This window comes from Physella acuta, unplaced genomic scaffold, assembly GCF_028476545.2.
Source record: "Physella acuta isolate Inbredline_101_S28 unplaced genomic scaffold, ASM2847654v3 ptg001358l, whole genome shotgun sequence".
NCBI lineage: Eukaryota > Metazoa > Mollusca > Gastropoda > Physidae > Physella > Physella acuta.
The window spans coordinates 147,606-171,093 of NW_026732873.1; the positions used below are offsets into that span (position 1 = coordinate 147,606).

The following is a 23,488-nucleotide window of genomic DNA, read 5'->3' on the forward strand; positions in this document are numbered from 1 at the left end:
GAAGGTGTGGATCAGAAGGGTTGGACTAGCTAAGATATGCATGTTGTAATGAGGCTCCTGAAGCATTAAGGCTGATAGGATGTATTACTGTAACTCAAAGCTGCCCCATAGTTTGTGCTGTGGTTCACGCTTGACTTCTCGCCCTGTCTAGGTCGTCTGGTCTTTTCACGTTGGCCGCGGAGGGGCGTCCCAGTCCTACATGGGTCGCGGGGTCACAAAGTCTGGCAGCCTGTGTCTGCTGCACCTGGTCTTTGAGATGAGCTCTGTGGCTGAAGATGAGGTTTGTACCAAGGTCAAGGTCATAGACTTGTATTAATGTCAATGTTGCATGTTTGACCAGTGTCAAGGTCAATCATTTGTTTCAAATGTGGGTTATCTTCAATTAGGCAGATTATTGCTTATTATGAAGCAGAGTACATCTGTTTTGTTTGTTATAGTATTAGAATGTATATGGCCATTTTATCTTGCTAATCTTATGGAAGGTAGCCGCCATTTGAGCTGGGTAGACTCTCATAATAAAAAATTGAACATTAAAAAAAATTGAGTTTTCAAACTCATCTCCTTTTCATAATTGGACACAGACCCATTTGTTTCACTCACTCTATTAAATATTTCTATTGTTTTTTTAGTACTTGTGACTTTATTCCTGTTTATTTGTCCATTTATTCTTGTTTATCTGTCTGTTTATTCCTGTTTATTTAAGTTTATTTATTCCTGTTTATTCCTATGTCCAGAACTGGGTGAAGAGTTGGCTGTACAGGAAACAGAATGATGGCACGGAGAACGGCTTTAACTGGCTGCTGACACTGTGGGCTTATAGGGACTCAGAGGTGAGCAGGTTTTGGATAGGTCATCTTGTATTTTTCTGTATAGTAATAGTTTGACCCTCCCATCTCCATACTCTTGGACTGAGATAATTGACCTTCACTGTGCTGAGATAACTGACCTGCTGTTGGACTGAGATAACTGACCTGTTGTTGGACTGAGATAATTGACCTGTTGACCTTTTGTTTTATCCTCAGGTGCGGGCAGCTGGCCTTGGTATTGCAGCAGGCTTGACCTCTACTGAAGCAGGTCGTCTACTGATGACAGCTAACTGTAAACACATCCCAGGTGGCCTGTGGGGGGCAGCATTCAGCGTCCTCCTGGACCCTCAGGAGTGCTGCATGGTTCGCCAGCAGGCGGGGTACATTTTAATTAACCTGACGTCACAGGCCATGCCCAGTGGTCAGGTGGAGACAACTGAGGGGACCTGGCACGGCCCTCTGGTCATTGACCCTGATTGCCAGGTAGGTTTTTATATAACCTTGTTTTGTGCTTCTTTGTTCTTGATTGTAATGTTGAATGAGATTTCGTCCAACGCAATTAATTTATGACAACATGTTATGCCTCAAATGGTCAGTTGAGTTTGGTAAGTGATTATCAATTGACTAGCAGTTTTTCTATAGTAGGTTCAGGGTCAGTGTGTTAAGGGCTTTGGCCAAAGTTGTAAGGGCAGTTTGGTGGAGGTCAAGATAATTAGTAGAGTTTGGTTTAGGGGCATTGTGCTATGGGGGGGGGGGGGGTTAGGTCTGAACCATGTTGGTGGAGGGGTGGTAGGGCTACACTGTTTAGGTTTGTAATCTGACAATGTTGACAATGTCAGCTGATGTTGACCTTTACATTACACTTTGTCAGCTAATGTTTACATTACACTTTGTCAGCTAATGTTTACATTACACTTTGTCAACTGATGTTTACATTACACTTTGTCAACTGATGTTGACCTTTACATTACACTTTGTCAACTGATGTTGACCTTTACATTACACTTTGTCAGCTAATGTTTACATTACACTTTGTCAACTGATGTTGACCTTTACATTACACTTTGTCAGCTAATGTTTACATTACACTTTGTCAACTGATGTTTACATTACGCTTTGTCAACTGATGTTGACCTTTACATTACACTTTGTCAGCTAATGTTTACATTACACTTTGTCAACTGATGTTTACATTACGCTTTGTCAACTGATGTTGACCTTTACATTACACTTTGTCAACTGATGTTGACCTTTACATTACACTTTGTCAACTGATGTTGACCTTTACATTACACTTCATCAGCTGATGTTGACCTTTACATTACACTTCATCAGCTGATGTTGACCTTTACATTACACTTCATCAGCTGATCTTGACCTTTACATTATACTTCATCAGCTGATGTTGACCTTTACATTACACTTCATCAGCTGATGTTGACCTTTACATTACACTTCATCAGCTGATGTTGACCTTTACATTACACTTCATCAGCTGATCTTGACCTTTACATTATACTTCATCAGCTGATGTTGACCTTTACATTACACTTCATCAGCTGATGTTGACCTTTACATTACACTTCATCAGCTGATGTTGACCTTTACATTACACTTCATCAGCTGATGTTGACCTTTACATTACACTTCATCAGCTGATCTTGACCTTTACATTACACTTCATCAGCTGATCTTGAGCTTTACATTACACTTCATCAGCTGATGTTGACCTTTACATTACACTTCATCAGCTGATGTTGACCTTTACATTACACTTCATCAGCTGATCTTGACCTTTACATTATACTTCATCAGCTGATGTTGACCTTTACATTACACTTCATCAGCTGATGTTGACCTTTACATTACACTTCATCAGCTGATGTTGACCTTTACATTACACTTCATCAGCTGATCTTGACCTTTACATTATACTTCATCAGCTGATGTTGACCTTTACATTACACTTCATCAGCTGATGTTGACCTTTACATTACACTTCATCAGCTGATGTTGACCTTTACATTACACTTCATCAGCTGATGTTGACCTTTACATTACACTTCATCAGCTGATGTTGACCTTTACATTATACTTCATCCGCTGATGTTGACCTTTACATTACACTTCATCAGCTAATGTTGACCTTTACATTACACTTTGTCAGCTGATGTTGACCTTTACATTACACTTCATCAGCTGATGTTGACCTTTACATTACACTTCATCAGCTGATGTTGACCTTTACATTACACTTCATCAGCTAATGTTGACCTTTACATTACACTTCATCAGCTGGTGTTGACTTTTACATTACACTTCGTCAGCTAATGTTGACCTTTACATTATACTTCATCAGCTAATGTTGACCTTTACATTACACTTCGTCAGCTAATGTTGACCTTTACATTACACTTCATCAGCTAATGTTGACCATTATATTACACTTCGTCAGCTGATGTTGACCTTTACATTACACTTTGTCAGCTAATGTTGACCATTATATTACACTTCATCAGCTGATGTTGACCTTTACATTACACTTTGTCAGCTAATGTTGACCTTTACATTACACTTCATCAGCTGATGTTAACCTTTACATTACACTTCATCAGCTAATGTTGACCTTTACATTACACTTCATCAGCTGATGTTAACCTTTACATTACACTTCATCAGCTGATGTTGACCTTTACATTACACTTCATCAGCTGATGTTGACCTTTACATTATACTTCATCCGCTGATGTTGACCTTTACATTACACTTCATCAGCTAATGTTGACCTTTACATTACACTTTGTCAGCTGATGTTGACCTTTACATTACACTTCATCAGCTGATGTTGACCTTTACATTACACTTCATCAGCTGATGTTGACCTTTACATTACACTTCATCAGCTAATGTTGACCTTTACATTACACTTCATCAGCTGGTGTTGACTTTTACATTACACTTCGTCAGCTAATGTTGACCTTTACATTATACTTCATCAGCTAATGTTGACCTTTACATTACACTTCGTCAGCTAATGTTGACCTTTACATTACACTTCATCAGCTAATGTTGACCATTATATTACACTTCGTCAGCTGATGTTGACCTTTACATTACACTTTGTCAGCTAATGTTGACCATTATATTACACTTCATCAGCTGATGTTGACCTTTACATTACACTTTGTCAGCTAATGTTGACCTTTACATTACACTTCATCAGCTGATGTTAACCTTTACATTACACTTCATCAGCTAATGTTGACCTTTACATTACACTTCATCAGCTGATGTTAACCTTTACATTACACTTCATCAGCTGATGTTGACCTTTACATTATACTTCATCCGCTGATCTTGACCTTTACATTACACTTCATCAGCTAATGTTGACCTTTACATTACACTTTGTCAGCTGATGTTGACCTTTACATTACACTTCATCAGCTGATGTTGACCTTTACATTACACTTCATCAGCTAATGTTGACCTTTACATTACACTTCATCAGCTGGTGTTGACTTTTACATTACACTTCGTCAGCTAATGTTGACCTTTACATTATACTTCATCAGCTAATGTTGACCTTTACATTACACTTCGTCAGCTAATGTTGACCTTTACATTACACTTCATCAGCTAATGTTGACCATTATATTACACTTTATCAGCTGATGTTGACCTTTACATTACACTTTGTCAGCTAATGTTGACCATTATATTACACTTCATCAGCTGATGTTGACCTTTACATTACACTTTGTCAGCTAATGTTGACCTTTACATTACACTTCATCAGCTGATGTTAACCTTTACATTACACTTCATCAGCTAATGTTGACCTTTACATTACACTTCATCAGCTGATGTTGACCGGTACAGAAGCACTGAGGGCTCTCCTAGAACACACCAGCCTGTTTGCCTGTGTGGCCCAGCTGCTTGACTCCCTCTACACCTCGTCCCTGATACAACCTGTGCTGGTCTCTACAGACCTGGAGGACACAGACTCTACATTCAGTACCACTGGTCAGTTGCTGCATGTCAAAGTTGTCTAGTAGGTTATCCACTTGTCCAAGAGAAAGTGAATGCTGCTATACATAGTGCTAATCATGAAGTCCCTTCATATACCGAGTTCTTAGAACCAGTTGAACTCTACTTAACCTGCCCAACAGATCATCAGGGAATTTTTTTTTCTGGAGAAATTTTTTCAGAAATAAAAAAAGAATTACACTAATCACTTAAACTCCCTTACCTTACCCAGAATACCTGACAGAGCTTTTTATGGTATCCCAGAGACTTAAAGGTATCCCATCTTATCCTATGGGATTTTTGTAGTTCACTAAGAGAATGTTACCCCATATTTTGTTACCCCTGTTTGTTTGTTTGTTTGTTTGTTTGTTTAGACAGCAGAAGTGATGCCCCAACAGGGAGAACAGCGCAGACGACGGTGTTAAGTTTATCAGCTAGTCTCACGCCCAACCTCACACCCAGGTCTAAAGTAAGTGGTTTATGGTCATAACGTTAATTTTTAAAAAAATTTTATGCACAATTTTAAAACTATTTTAGTTACCTATTGGGACTTCAATTTTCTTATTATTACTAAAGAAAATGTATTAAATTTAAAAAAAAAAGAATTTCCATAAAAGGTGTAGTCCATAAATGACGTCACTAGTAGGGAGGAGATGATTTGTGATATGTAGAGGGAGAGGGGGGTTCAGATAGTGTTGCATCATATTTATTAATGGTTAATATAAAATATGTTGACTAAACTCAGTCAATATTTTAGAAGGAAATCAATTAAAAAAAAAAATTTAACTGCAATTTTGAGGGGGTTGTAGGCTGAGTTGTGACGTCATTTTAGGGGTAGGGTCTGGCTTTTTGTGACTATGTGTGATGGAAGGTTTGAGGGGGGGGGGGGTTAAAATCATTCAATAAATACGGCATCATTTATGGATGATCACACAGTTAACATAATATTTATAGATTTGTGCTTAAAAATTGAAATCTCTTTAAACAATTGTCTCGCAACTTTTTTTTCCCGTTGGCAGCAAACAACATCAACAGACAGGAGCAAAGTGTCCACGCTGGACAGCACGCTGACCAACACTCTGTCCACAAATACTGAGGCGTCAGTCAACTCACAAAGTTTGTACATTTTTTTTATTTCAAACACTTGATTTGTTTTTAAATAGGAACAACTGATATGAGAATATACAAATTTGATAAAGAAATTCAAAAAGATAATTTAAAAATACTAACTGTTGATATTACATTACAAGAAGTTGATATAAAAATATAAACAGCTATTATAAAAGACACAAACAGTTGATATAAAAATAGAAATAGTTGATATAAAAATTCAAACTTTTGAGAAATACATACAAACAGTTAATATAAAAAAAAATCTAAACATAGTGAACACATTGTATTAAGCTCAGTTGTCACAGTTTTCTACGTTTGAGAGAAATGACATTTTGTGTTTGACATCTATTGTTGTTCTGTTATGACATGTTTTTAAAATCCAAAATATTGTGGGCATTGGGGTGGTTCTACGTTTCAGTATCAGTTTATGTGACAAATATCTACTAGTATCACATGAATAAGGCAATAACTCCAACAAGTGGACATCTTAGTTTTTTTTCCTGTGTGGTCTTAATTTGAAAAACCAAATTGTAAATAATGAAATATTTCTGGTTCCTAGATATCGTGGGATTCCACACCTATTATTTTTCACTAAAACTTAAAATAATTAAATTTTCCCTTTTAATTTGTTACCAAGTTCACTTATCACTTTACGCCATCAGATTAGTATTGGAATGCACACCGTTATTTTATCACTTGTTGCATCAAGTTGAACTGTACGTCACATATCACTTGTTGCATCAAGTTGATCTGTGTCACATATCACTTGTTGCATCAAGTTGATCTGTGTCACATATCACTTGTTGCATCAAGTTGAACTGTACGTCACATATCACTTGTTGCATCAAGTTGATCTGTGTCACATATCACTTTTTGCATCAAGTTGATCTGTGTCACATATCACTTGTTGCATCAAGTTGAACTGTACGTCACATATCACTTGTTGCATCAAGTTGAACTGTACGTCACATATCACTTGTTGCATCAAGTTGATCTGTGTCACATATCACTTGTTGCATCAAGTTGATCTGTGTCACATATCACTTGTTGCATCAAGTTGAACTGTACGTCACATATCACTTGTTGCATCAAGTTGATCTGTACGTCACATGATGTGTTGTATGCTGGATTTCACTTCATGCCAGGCATAGGCATGGCTAAGATGGCAGCCATCTTGTTTCTAATTTTCATAATTTTTTTTTTTCAAGCTCTGAATTAAAGATGGAAATTTTTAATTTTCTGTTAACCAAATGTACATTTTGTACAAGTAAACAAATGCATCCACTTTTCATGTTTCCTTAGCCACAGCTGCTACACCTTGAGACAAATTTCTGAGTTAACATATGACATAGGCCTACACACTTTATCTCACTTTATCAGTTGACTATCATGAAGTTTATCTCTTGACTATCACAAACTTAATCTCTTGACTATACTAACAATTGTCAACATTGAAAAGTGAGGACTTATTTACAGCTTTAATTTATCAATGCGTACATGCTGTAGCATTTAGAATTAGTGACAGAATTTCAAAGTTGAAATTTTATAATTAAGAACAACATAAATTTCTGAAATTAAGCAATAAGGTAGGTGTGGTCATTCTCAAGTGTAGGACATCCCTGGGTCCACCCAACTTTGATGGGCAACTGACTCATGTAAGAAAACCTAGGCAGCTGGGCATAGTTCTGACCACACTATCCCTCTTGTATACTGTGGCCATTGAAACAGATGAACTCCTACTTCATCTGCCCCATGAGTCTTGGGCACATAACGGGAAGAAACTGTGATGAAGAAAACATATCCAATACACTAAAACATGACATATTTTAATCATTTAATAATTCATATTATTCATGTTGAAAAATTATAATTGTTTTACATTGGATATTAATTTATGTCATTTACTTCCCCATTGTACAATTCAAAGAACAAAGGGAGACAACTTGCATATATGTTCCCAAAAGCAGTTAAAAATATATAAAAATTCTATATTACCAAAATCAAAAGTGAGAATCATTGTTTATTCCTTTACTAAACATGAATGTTGAAATCTTTCTACGACTATTTGTCTACTCCTTATTCTTCCTAGATTTTAGAACTATTATTGGATTATAGTTTAAATAGAAAGCCCTTAGTACTATTAGACACTTAATTTGTAGATATGTGAAAGTTCATAATTAACAATGGTACTGCCCATAGTGAGATGTTCCATAATAATACTCTTATTCCACAAGATAAATGGCTTTTTCAGGGAGAATTATAACAGGCGAATTTTAACCAGATTTTACCTTGATCTACACATAGTGACTTCCCCTTTATACTAAATATAGTTGTAGTCATACCCCTAAAACTTGCACCTAAGCTCAAACTTGACAAAAAATTGCATCCAGAGTTTCTTTCAGTCAACTTTTCGGGGTAGTGGGGGGGGGGGGGGGGCAAAATAGAATTTATATAGAAAATATACTTTTACCAGTGTCCATCCCCTCATGTAGAATGATGAGCATAGTCAGAGAGGTAGCGAGGGGGGGCGAAGGGTGCGAGCCGCACCGGGTGACACCATTTACGGTGGTGACACCAAGGCAAAAAATAGCAAAATATATAAAGAAAAATGATAATTTCACTTAATTAAATGATTAATTAATGTGAATTAAATAGTCTTTTAAAAGCAAAGTGGACAAATCCCGACACAGGTGGAGGGGGGGGGGGCGGTGACACAATGACGTAAACCTGCTAGTGATAAAGAAAACATGCAACATCCTGCTTAATTTATAACTGAATATAGATACAAATCGTTAGTATTATCTGAGCACAGTTTAAAGCAATCACTGTGAGGGTGATGGGGGGGGGGATGGAATATATATATATTCTTACGGGGGGGGGTGACACCATTAGGTGCCTACCGGGTGACACCCTACCTCGCTACGTCACTGAGCATAGTAATGCATTAGCCGAATAATTCAGGACAAGGATAATATATGCCACCAAAATTTCATGTCTGTGGCCAAAAAAAAAAGTATTCCTAAAAGTACTGACAATGGTGACCTCTGACATTCAAAGGATAACTGTCCACCTGTAAAAGAAAGTAAAATGAATCACTGTGACACTAAGCCCCTGTTCTAATGAGAAATAAGGCTAACTACTGCTATTATCCACTAAGTCTTGACATTTCTTTTTTGCAGCTGAAGAATCTCAAAGCATAGCCACACCAGGTCTTGTTTGCTCCATGGTCAAGCTTCTATCTAATGTCCTTCACCTGACGCCCCAGTATTGCCTGGAACAGATGAGGCAACACTCGTTAATGACAGCCCTCGTTAGGTTGGTCTTTTCTCTGTCCACAGTGGTTAGGTGTTAGGGCTACTGTGTGAATTTCCTTGTTAATAGTTGATAAAAGTATAAAGGAGAAATGATCAGCTTCATGTAATGCTAGGTTAATATTGCCAGATTTGTTAGCTACATGTATTGCCAGATATGTCAGCCATATGTATTGCCAGATATGTCAGCTACATGTATTGCCAGATATGTCAGCCATATGTATTGCCAGATATGTCAGCTACATGTATTGCTAGATATGTCAGCTACATGTATTGCCAGATATGTCAGCTACATGTATTGCCAGATATGTCAGCCATATGTATTGCCAGATATGTCAGCTACATGTATTGCTAGATATGTCAGCTACATGTATTGCCAGATATGTCAGCTACATGTATTGCCAGATTTGTTAGCTATGTGTATTGCCAGATTTGTTAGCTACATGTATTGCCAGATATGTCAGCTACATGTATTGCCAGATATGTCAGCTACATGTATTGCCAGATATGTCAGCTACATGTGTTGCCAAATTTGTCAGCTACATGTATTGCCAGATATGTCAGCTACATGTATTGCCAGATATGTCAGCTACATGTGTTGCCAAATTTGTCAGCTACATGTATTGCCAGATATGTCAGCTACATGTATTGCCAGATATGTCAGCTACATGTGTTGCCAAATTTGTCAGCTACATGTATTGCCAGATATGTCAGCTACATGTATTGCCAGATATGTCAGCTACATGTATTGCCAGATATGTCAGCTACATGTATTGCTAGATTTGTCAGCTATGTATATTGCCAGATATGTTAGCTACATGTATTGCCAGATATGTCAGCTACATGTGTTACCAAATTTGTCAGCTACATGTGTTGCCAGATATGTCAGCTACATGTATTGCCAGATATGTCAGCTACATGTATTTCCAGATATGTCAGCTACATGTGTTGCCAGATATGTCAGCTACATGTATTGCCAGCTATGTGTATTCCCAGATTAGTCTTTTACATGTATTTCCAGATGTGTCTTCTACAAGTATTGCAGTATCAGTCTTTGTATTGCCAGATGTTTCAGCTACACATATTGCCAGATCAATATTACCATATATTTCCCTCCCCAGCCTAGTGACCACAGACAAAATTCAATCTTTGTGTAATGAATTATCCAGTCGTGTGACCGGGTCATCTAGTGCATTGACCCTGCTGGACATTCTACAGATGTTTGAATCCATTGTTGATTTATTATCCGCTTTGGTTACCATGGATACCAATTCGAGGATTGAGCTGTTGGGAAAGAAGACAGCTCTCACATCTTTGGCTTCACTTCTGCTGTTACAGTGGCCAGGTAGCTGAACAATTTTCAGTTTAAAAAAAAAAAAAATTCTGAAAGTTATTTTTAAGCATATACTAGTTAACCCTGTTTTTTATTGGAAAATGACAGCCATTTAAAAAAAAACAATGCGCACAAATACAAACCACCCACCTGGTGTCTCCCCCCCCCCCCCCCAAAAAAAAGCTTTTATTTACAAGCCTTTTATAAATCTGTTATTATTTATAACAAGACTTTATTGTATGTTTAAAAGCTGGTTTATTCAGTTATTAATTATCATGTTTTAAGTTGTACTAACATCGTTTTATGAGAAAAAAAATTCTAAAACTGTTATTCTTAAAAATGGAAAAAAAAAAACTTAATTAAAAAGTATGAAGTAATAGTGGAAACATTTATTACATTTTTGGCCCAAAGAATGAAAGGTGAATAATTTTTATAAAATAACAATTTTTCTTTTGTCAGCACAAGATGATGTGGGCGACATGTTTGCCAGCTTGGCCAATAGTGTGCTCAAACTTCTGTGTAGGCTGCTACAGCACCGTGACCCCATGGCCTTGCATACATTGACAGCCATTTTGGGACCTATTTGGTCTCCTTTAATTGGTATGGTTAGAAATTAGCTTTCTTTGCATCTCATTACATTTTTCTGCTACATGTTTACCATGTTTACAGAGAAGGGGTAGGTAGTGTTTCTGTGACAACTGTTAGTTACTTTCTCCCTCCTAAAATGGCTACCTTAACTTCCTTTTATGTGGGATCATTCCAAGATTACAAATAGCTTATTTACAGTGTTTTTGGGGGCTGGATCTCTGACAATTTTTATCACTTTTTATCACTAGCATTAATTGGTCCGATGTATGTATGACAAAAATTCCTGTCATTTATTACAATCCCTGTGTTTGTTGTATGTCTGATAAAGTTCTGTCAGTCGCTAGAATCGCAGTATGATGTAGGTCTAAAAAAATCTGTCACGAGAATCCCTGTATGATGTATGTCCAACAAATTTCTATCTGTCACTAGAATCCCAGTATGATGTAGGTCTAACAAATTCCTATCTGTCACGAGAATCCCTGTATGATGTATGTCTAACAAATTTCTATCTGTCACTAGAATCCCTGTATGATGTATGTCTAACAAATTCCTATCTGTCACTAGAATCCCAGTATGATGTAGGTCTAACAAATTCCTATCTGTCACTAGAATCCCTGTATGATGTATGTCCAACAAATTCCTATCATTAGAATCCCTGTATGATGTATGTCTAACAAATTCCTATCTGTCACTAGAATCCCTGTATGATGTATATCTAACAAATTCCTGTCACTAGAATCCCTGTATGATGTATATCTAACAAATTCCTATCTGTCACTAGAATCCCTTTATGATGTATGTCTAACATTCCTATGTCACTAGAATCCCTGTATGAAGTATGTCCAACAAATTCCTATCTATCGCTAGAATCCCTGTGCCTGATGCTGGATGACAGTAGCTCTGACCGCCAGAGCCTGCAGGCCTCATGCCTAGACTTCCTGGCCCTGCTCCTGTGTGAGGAGAGCCGCTCTCTGGTCAAAACTCCAAACAAACTGCTGGACATTGCCTCAGTGGCGGAGCTGCTGGACGCCTCATTAAATAATGGTGACATCTTTTGGTTCTTTCTATAACTTTTACCATTTAACACAACTCTTATAGTAGATACATAAAATAAAAGAACAGGGTGGTCAAGTGATAGCCAACTCAGTTCTAATTAGTAACTGACTCAGGTTAATGAAAGGATAGATGGCAGATGGCTAAGCAAAGTGCTGACTATGTAATTCCTTCTTATGCCACAATTAAGGAAATAAAAGAAATCTTATTTATTTGATGGTCTGAAAGAATACTTTTTTATACATGCCATATAAATTATTTCAGTTGAATTAAAAAGGGTTGTATCTTATACATTTGATAGAGCCTTATTTCAGTTGAATTAAAAAGGGTTGTATCTTATACATTTGATAGAGCCTTATTTCAGTTGAATTAAAAAGGGTTGTATCTTAAACATTTGATATAACCTCCTATCAGTTGGATTAAAAAGGGTCTGAACCTTATAAATTGGATATAAACGTATTTATATATTTGACAAGCCCCATTTCATTGCCTTTTCACTGATCTGTTCTTTGTGTTGCAGAGGAGAGCGGGGAGGTTTGTAAAGATGTGAGGACCACTGGTCAGATGCTCTCAAAAGTTTTCCTGCATCTCTTTGACGTGGCCACCAAGGTTGAGATAGAGGAGAAAGTCCTTCAGGACGTGAGCAGAACGTTGAAGGTCATCAGTGCTTTCAAGGTTCTGCTCAGTGTGTCACAGTCTGCTAAATTATACGCTCTGGAAGGTAAACTAATTAGAGATAATTAGCCAGTCAGCTTTCACACACACACCATATTACATTAACCTTAATGGGTAAATTTTTTTAATACTTGTTATTAACACAGCAACACAAATGTTATTGACTGGTAAAGCTTCTCTTTAGATTTTCATTTTTTAATTTATTTTTTAATGAGGTATGTTAAGGAATTTAAAAATACAAAACTTTTTATGATTAATAGGAAACAAAACTTCTTTCTCCTCGAATGAGTCATGTCTATTTTTGTGTGTGTTTATTTTTATTTTTTGATGTGATTTTTTTTACCAGCTGGTTGAGACATTACTTCCCTTGGTTTATTCAAAACTGTTAAAATGAAAGTTGAAATGAAATATGTTGTTTTATTATTAGGTGGTCTGGTAGAGTTGACCATAGAGCATATCAAAACAACCCATGCTCAGCTGAACCTCAACACTCTGAATATGCTGAGGACAGGAGGCAAAAGGGTAAAGTTTTTTTTTTAGTGATCTCCACTCAATGCTAGCTAGCATGCTTGTTCCGGTGTACGACTTGCTTTTCATTAAATTAAAAATTGTACCCAATAAATTCCTTATAAAAGCATTTAAATCTTAGCAGCTCACATATTTCATGTCATATAGTCTAGTTATTTTTTTATTTTTTTTTTCACTCAATTATCTCTTTTATTTTCCACTCAATTATCTCTTTTATTCCAAATTATTCTGGTAATAAACAGGAAGAAGTGTTGATCCAAGAGCTGATCCTAGTTTTTGATTTTCTGCGTAACTTTATGTACAACAACACTAGTGTCAAGGTGAGTTAAGTAAAGTTTTGTGCAATGTATTGTAATTATTACTTATAAAATAACTTCACGTTTTATAAAACAAGTTAATTAAAAAGTCTAGTGACAATTTTAGCGCAATTTCCTTATGTTATCTAAAAATAGCTCTGTCGTAGCGTAAATCAAGAGCAGGGTTAGTAAAACTATTGGTTAGTTATTAAAACGTTTTTTATTTAAAAAAATTTCAGTATTTTACATGTTTTATTTACAATAGAGTTACATGACTAAAAACCATTGCGCGCCTAGCTACTGAACGTGATGACGAAGCCATAGAACGTGATGGTGCAGCTATTGAACGTGATGACGCGTGTGGTGTGGTTGGAAAAAATGCCTACTAATTCGGTCCAAATTTTAATTAATTCAAAAAAATTTTTGTGACCGAACGAAAGGATATTATTGAAAACTTTCTTCGGCAATATTGTTCTAAATTATGGCAGGAATCGATTGGTACATGTTTCAAGTCGCTAAGTGGTCTGGTTGCCAAGATATGGGCCAAAAACTGCTTTTTTTCGAGGTTTTTTGGCTTTTCCAGGAAATCCATGAAAGAAACCCGGAATTTTTATAGCCTATGTTCATCCTCGTAACTTGCTTAACATAATTGCTTTTGGAACTAGTCATCGATATTGCTTCGTTGAGGAGGAGATACGACTTAAAGCTGCGGACACACATCCATCCATCCATTCATACATTCATACATTCATACATCCAGAAATGACGGGTTAATAAACGCAATTCTCCAGAATGGAAATTGCGCTAAAAAATGTTATTGTTTGTGGCATTTATTAAATTATTATTACAGACTCATTTTTCTTCTTATTTAACACTTGGCCAGATTTTTTTTTTTTAAATTTCAGAAAATTTTTAAACTGTCATGTAGAGTTCACTTTTTTTAAACTATAGGATATATTGATATGATTGCGAATTCTGAAATAACTTAACCTGCAGCCTTGAGCAGCCCTATTGTAATTTTCAAAGTGTACTCTATCATGTACTTGCCACAGGTTGCTTGCTACCACAGTGGTCTGACAGTGGTGGTCCAGAAGATGTGGTCCTGGTGCCAGTTAGAAGGGGAGCTACTCACATCAGTTTTATCTCTGCTGGCCTGCTACACTGCCCATTGTAACTCAGGTACTCATTTCTTGAGTGATAACTCAGGTACTCATTTCTTGAGTGATAACTCAGGTACTCATTTCTTGAGTGATAACTCAGGTACTCATTTCTTGAGTGATAACTCAGGTACTCATTTCTTGAGTGATAACTCAGGTACTCATTTCTTGAGTGATAACTCAGGGACACATTTCTTGAGTGATAACTCAGGTACTCATTTCTTGAGTGATAACTCAGGGACACGTAAAATACATAAATCAGCTGGTACCAAGTATTTTCACATTTTAACTTGGGTGCACACATTTTTCACATTATAACTGAGGTACACGGTATTTTCACATAATAATTAGGCATACTTTTTCACATGAAAATTCAGGAACACATTTGTTCTTATGATAACTCAGAACATCATATCCTATATTGATCCAACCACTGGACCTCTAGCCCCTACCATATTGATCCAACCACTGGACCTCTAGCCCCTACCATATTGATCCAACCACTGGACCTCTAGCCCCTACCATATTGATCCAACCACTGGACCTCTAGCCCCTACCATATTGATCCAACCACTGGACCTCTAGCCCCTACCATATTGATCCAACCACTGGACCTCTAGCCCCTACCATATTGATCCAACCACTGGACCTATTGCCCCTACCATATTGATCCAACCACTGGACCTCTAGCCCCTACCATATTGATCTAACCACTGGACCTCTAGCCCCTACCATATTGATCTAACCACTGGACCTCTAGCCCCTACCATGTCCACCCAACCACTGGACCTCTAGCCCCTACCATGTCCACCCAACCACTGGACCTCTAGCCCCTACCATGTCCACCCAACCACTGGACCTCTAGCCCCTACCATGTCCACCCAACCACTGGACCTCTAGCCCCTACCATGTCCACCCAACCACTTGACCTCTTGCCCCTACCATGTCCACCTAACCACTGGACCTCTTGCCCCTACCATGTCCACCCAACCACTGGACCTCTAGCCCCTACCATGTTGATCCAACCACTGGACCACTAGCCCCAATGACCCAACCACTGGACCTCTAGCCCCTATGATCCAACCACTGGACCTCTAGCCCCAATGACCCAACCACTGGACCTCTAGCCCCTACCATATTGATCCAACCACTGGACCTCTTGCCCCTACCATGTCCACCCAACCACTTGACCTCTAGCCCCTACCATATTGATCCAACCACTGGACCTCTAGCCCCAATGACCCAACCACTGGACCTCTAGCCCCTACTAAATCTTCTGTTTACTTTCCCCACCCAGCTGCTGCCTCCATAGCAAGCCCCACCTCTGTGCTGACCACAGGGAAGCAGGCCCAGGGCACCATATTCCACTCCATTCTCAAGCTGGCCCAGAGGGAGCTGGACAGGGAGGAATGTTCCCCTGTGCTGCAGTTGACTTTTTCTTTACTCACAACCCTTGTCATCAACTCAGACTGTAGAAATCTGCTATGGAAGGTAACTAGGAAAATAGTTGTTTTTTTTAGTTACTGCCCTTTGTACTGGTAAAAATTATTTTTTCTTCATTTTTTTTTATTTCTCTAATTTTATTTTGACATCTATTTTAATAATCTTTATTATATATATATCCATTTTTGAAAGTGCCTTGCAAAGTAGCGAAACAGGTCTATTTTTTTTATTAGCCTGTAGTTAACACCTATAAAAATTTAACCAATTTACCATTTTAAATCTGTTGATGTAGCTTCAGTAATTTTTTAAAAATTATTGTGAAAGCTCTTGTAAACAAAAAATACAATTGTAAATTATAATTCATATTACCAGGCTGGGATAAAAAAAAATTGTAAATATTTTCTTTTCATTCCCAGAGTACCTTCCTGCATCAGTTTTCCCAGCTCAACCCACGCAAGAAACGTGTCAAGGTCAAAGTTGCCATAGACATTCTCTGGTGCCAGCTCCTAACTGCCTTGTCATTTAGTGTTGACGGGCAGCAGATCATTCTAAAAATACCAGGTCAGTGGCAGCCAGTTTAGCAGGCATGTTTGTTGATTGATTGGTAGGTAGTTGTCAGTGTATTTGAGTGGTGTGTAGTTGGTGGTGTGGTTGAGCAGTAAAGCACTTGGTTACTATGATAAGTGTCTCAGGTTCAAGTCCTAGATCTAAATAGATACAAATATGTCTACTCATCTCATGCGGGTACCTAATAAAAAATTAATGATGTTCCCATAAACTACCTTGGTTCTAATAGATAATAAATGATGTTCCCATAAACTACCTTGGTTCTAATAGAAAATAAATGATGTTCCCATAAACTAACTTGGTTCTAATAGAAAATAAATGATGTTCCCATAAACTACTTCAGTTCTAATAGAAAATAAGTGATGTTCCCATAAAGTACTTCAGTTCTAATAGAAAATAAATGATGTTCCCATAAACTATCTTGGTTCTAATAGAAAATAAATGATGTTCCCATAAACTACCTTGGTTCTAACAAAACACCATGTTTTCCCCAGAGGCTCTAACAGTGTTGATAGAGCTGATGGAAGCAGGATCCAAACAGTGCCAGCACAGTGCCACCCTGACCATCAGGAACTTGTGCTGCCACGCTGGCAACAAGCCCAAACTTCTGGCCTCAGGTAAACTTTGTTTAAAGGTGTGCTAGGTAAGGGAGAGACTTTAGGCCTCAGGTAAACTTTGTTTAAAGGTGTGCTAGGTAAGGGAGAGACTTTAGGCCTCAGGTAAACTTTGTTTAAATGTGTGCTAGGTAAGGGAGAGACTTTAGGCCTCAGGTAAACTTTGTTTAATGGTGTGCTAGGTAAGGGAGAGACTACTGGCCTCAGGTAAACTTTGTTTAATGGTGTGCTAGGTAAGGAAGAGACTTTAGGCCTCAGGTAAACTTTGTTTAATGGTGTGCTAGGTAAGGGAGAGACTACTGGCCTCAGGTAAACTTTGTTTAAAGGTGTGCTAGGTAAGGGAGAGACTACTGGCCCCAGGTAAACTTTGTTTAATGATGAGCTAGGTAAGGGAGAGACTTTAGGCCTCAGGTAAACTTTGTTTAAAGGTGTGCTAGGTAAGGGAGAGACTTTAGGCCTCAGGTAAACTTTGTTTAAATGTGTGCTAGGTAAGGGAGAGACTTTAGGCCTCAGGTAAACTTTGTTTAATGGTGTGCTAGGTAAGGGAGAGACTACTGGCCTCAGGTAAACTTTGTTTAATGGTGTGCTAGGTAAGGAAGAGACTTTAGGCCTCAGGTAAACTTTGTTTAATGGTGTGCTAGGTAAGGAAGAGACTACTGGCCTCAGGTAAACTTTGTTTAATGATGAGCTAGGTAAGGAAGAGACTACTGGCCTCAGGTAAACTTTGTTTGACTTTGTTTAATGAGCTAGGTAAGGGAGAGACTTGAGGCCTCAGGTAAACTTTGTTTGACTTTGTTAAATGGTGTGCTAGGTAAGGGAGAGACTTTAGGCCTCAGGTAAACTTTGCTTAATGATGAGCTAGGTAAGGGAGAGACTACTGGCCTCAGGTAAACTTTGTTTAAAGGTGTGCTAGGTAAGGGAGAGACTTTAGGCCTCAGGTAAACTTTGTTTAAAGGTGTGCTAGGTAAGGGAGAGACTACTGGCCTCAGGTAAACTTTGTTTAATGGTGTGCTAGTTAAGGGAGTTGGATTTATGAACTGTGACATTGCTTCACTTCATACATTTTGAATTCATTAAAATTGAATGGAACTCAACAAAAATTCACTGAACATATTTGAACTTAAATGCTACTTGATAATTTAGTATTACTCTCACTTAATGTTTGTGACTGCTTTTCTCTTGAGTGGTCTGTGCCTTTTTGTGCTGTGCACTTCACTTACTTTCACAAGTATGCTATTTAATTTTAAAACAAAACCTGTAAGGAGGTTTGTTTCTTCCTACATTTCAGAATGTTGCAAAAATGATTTAGATAAGTGTCAATTAATAGCCGTGACGTGAGTTAGATAAGTATCAATAAATAGCCGTGATGCGTGATCAGTTGCATCTTTTTTGTTCTTCTTTTCCATGAACTGGGAAATCAGCAGATCTGGTTCCTCAAATTTTGCTTGTACTTGTAACTCAAAGCAAAAAATTGCTTGCTGGACCACTTGTGTCTCAAAAATGTCATATGTCTGGGCACTCATATTTTGAGGTAGCACTCAATCAACTAGGGCCCAAAAAAATAGATAACCAGTTTTACAGTGCTTTTTTTCTTCACGCAGACAAACTTATTCCAGTACTGATGCAGCGGATAGAAAATTCATGTGATCACAGAACACAGCTGATTGCCACATCAGCTCTGTGGGCTCTCATCAACAACCATAAGGTAAGATAACTCAACAGCAACCACAAGATAGGATAACTCTTCATTAACAATCACAAAGTAAGATAACTCTTCAACAACCATAAGTAAGATAAATCTTCATCATCAACATTCACTGTGACTTTTATTTATTAACTTTTTAACAGGATAATTCATTTTCTTTTCTCATTTATTCTCAACACTTTCCCAATCATATAGAAGTTCATAAATTAAACACTGATGAAATTCCTGTAACTAATCTAATGTGTGATCATGACCATCAATGTGAAGACTATCTTCTCATCTTCCAGGCTCGCGTACAGGTCAAGTCTGCAAACATAGCTCTACGTCTGGTTGACCTTCTACAGAATCTTCAAAACTCTGGTAATGGCTCAGGTACCATAAAGAAAAGTTGTGAGAATATCAAGGCTATCATCTCCGCTATACGAACATAATGAATTGAATCCAGACACAGTTAAGATCAGATAGTTGAAATTTAATTTAACTTTTTTTATGTAATGTAAATAAACTTCTTCATATCTCAAGAAGTGCTTGTAAATAAAGTACTTAATTTATTTCACATTTCAATTAGATGATAAAGAATATAACTAAATTCTATACAATAATTGATGTTAATAAATCAGGTGTATAGTTTAATCTTTTTGAGACTTTACAGGCAATGTAAAAAAAAATTTTATGATTGAAAAAAAAAATAATCTTTATATTAATAATATTATAATAACTGAAACATTTCTTTGTTGAATGTTTTTAATTTTGTCAACTTTACAACACAAATGTTTCAACTGGTTCAATGTCAGTTTGAAACAAACAATTCAAAAACACAATTTAAAATGCTGCTCTTCTGTCTCCTACAAGGTTTATTGATTTATCTTATTCTATGTAGACCTAAAAGTAAAATGTGATTTATAAATTCCCAAAAAATTTAAAAATTTCTTGCGATTCACAATTCAGAAATTTCGTTTTAAATGAGTAGACAATATACTGCAAAGACCATAATGTTAAAACAATTAAAACAAAATTAATTTTTCTCACTTTTATTATTAGTTACCTTTTAAAAAGGACATTATGAATATGCATGTGTTAGCTTATATTGTGAGGTGGAGCTGATAGCAGAAGTCAAGGATGTCGAGGCTCGTCTGGAAAATTAAAGCATTTTATGTGAAGTTTTCAAAGACACCTTTAACCAAACAAAATTCATTTGCATGTAGAATTTTTTATTTTAAAATGGGTTTAGTTTAGATGGGAATATACCTATAAAATTAAAGCATGGTTAACTAATACTTAACCCAAACATAAAGTTGATCAATTATTCCTTAAAATAATTGACAAATTTTACACATGGTTTTTCTGACACCTGAGTTAGCTAATGTAAGTCTCTGAGCTGATCCTAATTCATTTGTTTTGAGACCCTGCATGTACCCTATTAAGTCCAAACTTTCTCTTTCCATTAACTATGTTATAAAATACATGTACACAAATATAACCAACATTTGAAATAAAATTTACATTCTCAGTTTGAACAAAAATTCAATCCAACAAGAAAATTTAAAAAAAAAAAAATTTTTTTTTAATTCAGAAAAGATAAAAACAAAAACTCTACTACCTTTCATTGGATGCCTGTATAAAATAAACATGCTTAAATTAAAACAAGTTAAATAAATATACAGGTTTATCTCTCAATAGTGCCACTTACAGCACTACAATCACCAGAACTATAACAAACACCTTTTGACTTCACTAAAATTTAATGCCAAGGTCACACTTTCTTTCACTCATTACAACTGTCCCACAAAAGAAAAATGTGTGTCCATTGTGTCCAGCATACATCTGGTTAAAAATAAAAATCAATGTTCCGATTCCAAGGTAATCTATAATTTATGTCTGTGATGTGTAACAAGTTTGATACATTCTGCATCTTGATTTCTTCCCATCACATTATAAACATACTTTAAAACATCAACATTGTAAGCTTTCAAACATGTTTTTTTAAGCATTTCTGGAAATGTATTTTGTTCTTGAAATAGAAAAAAAAAGAAGGGTATAAATAGAAGATTGTTTACAGCTTGTGGGTTAAAAGAACCCATCACATTTCAAACAATAATAAACTCCAATACAGTTTTGGATACACAACATTTCATCATTTCAGTTTCACCAAAACACAGTTATATCACAAGGCCTTCATTTTATTGGTTTCTTCATCAAACTCAATACATGACAAGGAGTTTCTTGGTCCCCGATAAATGCAATACAGAAACTGACATAATTAACTGCAAATTCATTAATAAATTAACTTAAAAAACCAAACTAACAAATGCAATATTAACTATAATCTCTAATAATGTTTTATGCAGAAAATATTTCTAATTAAGCACTTTGACAAAATTGTTTCAAAAACTTAAAAATAATGTTTAATATAGATCTAGTAGGCTTCTTAGTACTAAGTATTTCCTATTAAGGAGAGAACAGTTTCTGTAAATAAAGGGAGCTAATGCATTATATTTAGATTAAAAAGCACCTTGGTTGATGAAAACTAATTAAAAAATTGGATAAGTAATAAAATGTATTCATTGATTCAGTGAGAGAAAGCACAAAATCTCTACAACTCTCAACACTCTTTATTAGTGCAACTGGGGAAAAACAGCATTTTTACCATAAAAATGTATCATTAATTTAATTCAGGATTAAAGAAATAATGGCTGTCATTTTTAACAGGGTGCTCACTTAAAAGTCATTATTTCTAGGTGAACCAAGAAATTTTTTTTTTTAATTTTTGGCTTATAAAATAAATATTAAAACTCAAAACTGTTTTTAATAGCTTCATCCAGTTCATGTATTATCAGCATAAGTAGAATATTTTTAAAGAACAAATGGTTAGAGTAATATTAATATGAAAACAGCAGTGGCTTGATAAGGCAGGAGGAGTGGTGGGGGAGGGGGGGGGGGGAAGGGGCAGTGAGTGACACAGTGGGTACAAATAACATCTGCCACTGTACATAAAAAATACAAGTTTTGATGCATTCACCTTAAAGCTTTAAAACTAGCATTAGACAATATACAGCTGGTATAAAAAATGTCGGACAATGCAAAAATATTATCATCAGAAATTCTGACACTTAAAATAAAATTAAAATCAGTTTATAAACAGATTTTTTAGGGAGCCACATTGAATAAGAAATTAAAATATTAAATCTCAACCACAGCCGGTCTTATTTGCTAGTATTCAAATTGTTAGATTCAGAATAAATTCAGAGTCAAACCCAGACTTAGCAAGATTTGTTTAAAAAAGGAGACATGCAAATTTCAAGACATCAGCAAGTAAAGTATTCTAAGATGATTGTACAAGTCTCTACTACTCAATCATTCTCACAGCACACCAACCCCACACCACCCAATCATTCTCACAGTTCATCAAAGCATAACCAATCTTGTCATGTTGACAAATAAATACTTTTTACAATTAATATACAAGTAGAGCTATCCATTGATTCTATTTATTGCCTTAAGAAAAGTAAAAAAAATAAAATAAAGCAATATAATATTGTATAAGAAACAAAGATCTTCTGACAGGAAGTTAAAAATATACCAGCATAAATTATATGTTCAGACAGGCCACACTATATACAATTCTCATTTTGTACAACTTGAGTTCATTATTTTTATGACCCTCAAACAATAAATAAAAAATTTATTTCAACTAAAAAAAATAATTTGCCGTAAACAAGTTACCAGGCAATCAGCTAAAAATCGCCATTCAAATTTATAAAGCCCTGGCATAATACTTTACATCTGTTCAATAACTTATCAGTCGTCCACTTGCATAACTTGAGCCATTTAGTGGAGATGAGACGACCATGTTCATTTGATGCCATACAAAATAAAAAGGCATGCCAACATCAGGTTAGGTAAGCATCATTGACCATTCAATGTTGAAATTTGGCAATGCTGCACATTTGATTATAGATGTTAGAAACTACAACACACATAAACACACAATTTTGACCTCATACCACTTGTGTTGTAACAACGTACACAACAGCAGTAAGATAAACGTTATTACATTACAAATGAAAAAATAAATAATTTTTTTTAAACGCTTAAAAAATTAGGAGGTTACAAAATAAAATTGACGGAATGTAGTTGAGCCTTAAAAATATCTCCGTAGTATCTGTGCCAGTTAATTCTTTGCCAGATGACACACCTCTATAATTCTCAAAGGTCACACACAACATCACTAATTCTATTGCTCCAAAAAAGGGTGTAGATGAACATGAAT

The 23,488-nt window shown here is 36.2% G+C and overlaps 2 protein-coding genes across 7 annotated transcripts in view; one reads left to right on the plus strand and one right to left on the minus strand.

Moving 5' to 3' along the window:
* Positions 1-19,746, plus strand: part of LOC131927008 (rotatin) — a 37,892-nt gene extending 18,146 nt beyond the window's left edge. Inside the window, exons 29-47 of the mRNA XM_059282658.1 lie at positions 152-280; positions 735-830; positions 1,023-1,289; positions 4,670-4,832; positions 5,210-5,304; positions 5,855-5,951; positions 9,128-9,263; positions 10,381-10,604; positions 11,052-11,192; positions 12,048-12,224; positions 12,754-12,954; positions 13,336-13,430; positions 13,679-13,756; positions 14,785-14,911; positions 16,187-16,380; positions 16,749-16,893; positions 17,394-17,516; positions 19,115-19,218; positions 19,506-19,746. Of these exons, the coding sequence (XP_059138641.1) occupies positions 152-280; positions 735-830; positions 1,023-1,289; positions 4,670-4,832; positions 5,210-5,304; positions 5,855-5,951; positions 9,128-9,263; positions 10,381-10,604; positions 11,052-11,192; positions 12,048-12,224; positions 12,754-12,954; positions 13,336-13,430; positions 13,679-13,756; positions 14,785-14,911; positions 16,187-16,380; positions 16,749-16,893; positions 17,394-17,516; positions 19,115-19,218; positions 19,506-19,649 (2,736 nt within the window). The 3' untranslated portion in view covers positions 19,650-19,746. The remainder of the gene's footprint in view (positions 1-151; positions 281-734; positions 831-1,022; positions 1,290-4,669; positions 4,833-5,209; positions 5,305-5,854; positions 5,952-9,127; positions 9,264-10,380; positions 10,605-11,051; positions 11,193-12,047; positions 12,225-12,753; positions 12,955-13,335; positions 13,431-13,678; positions 13,757-14,784; positions 14,912-16,186; positions 16,381-16,748; positions 16,894-17,393; positions 17,517-19,114; positions 19,219-19,505) is intronic.
* Positions 19,325-23,488, minus strand: part of LOC131927007 (calcium-transporting ATPase type 2C member 1) — a 28,854-nt gene continuing 24,690 nt past the window's right edge. For 4 of the 6 annotated variants that reach the window (XM_059282653.1, XM_059282652.1, XM_059282651.1 and 1 more), the window contains 2 exons: positions 20,819-20,832; positions 19,325-20,351 (listed from right to left, as the gene is read on the minus strand). In XM_059282653.1, coding sequence (XP_059138636.1) covers positions 20,279-20,351; positions 20,819-20,832 — 87 coding nt within the window. In that variant the 3' untranslated portion in view covers positions 19,325-20,278. The remainder of the gene's footprint in view (positions 20,352-20,818; positions 20,833-23,488) is intronic. The other 2 variants (XM_059282655.1, XM_059282656.1) reach the window with 2 other exon arrangements.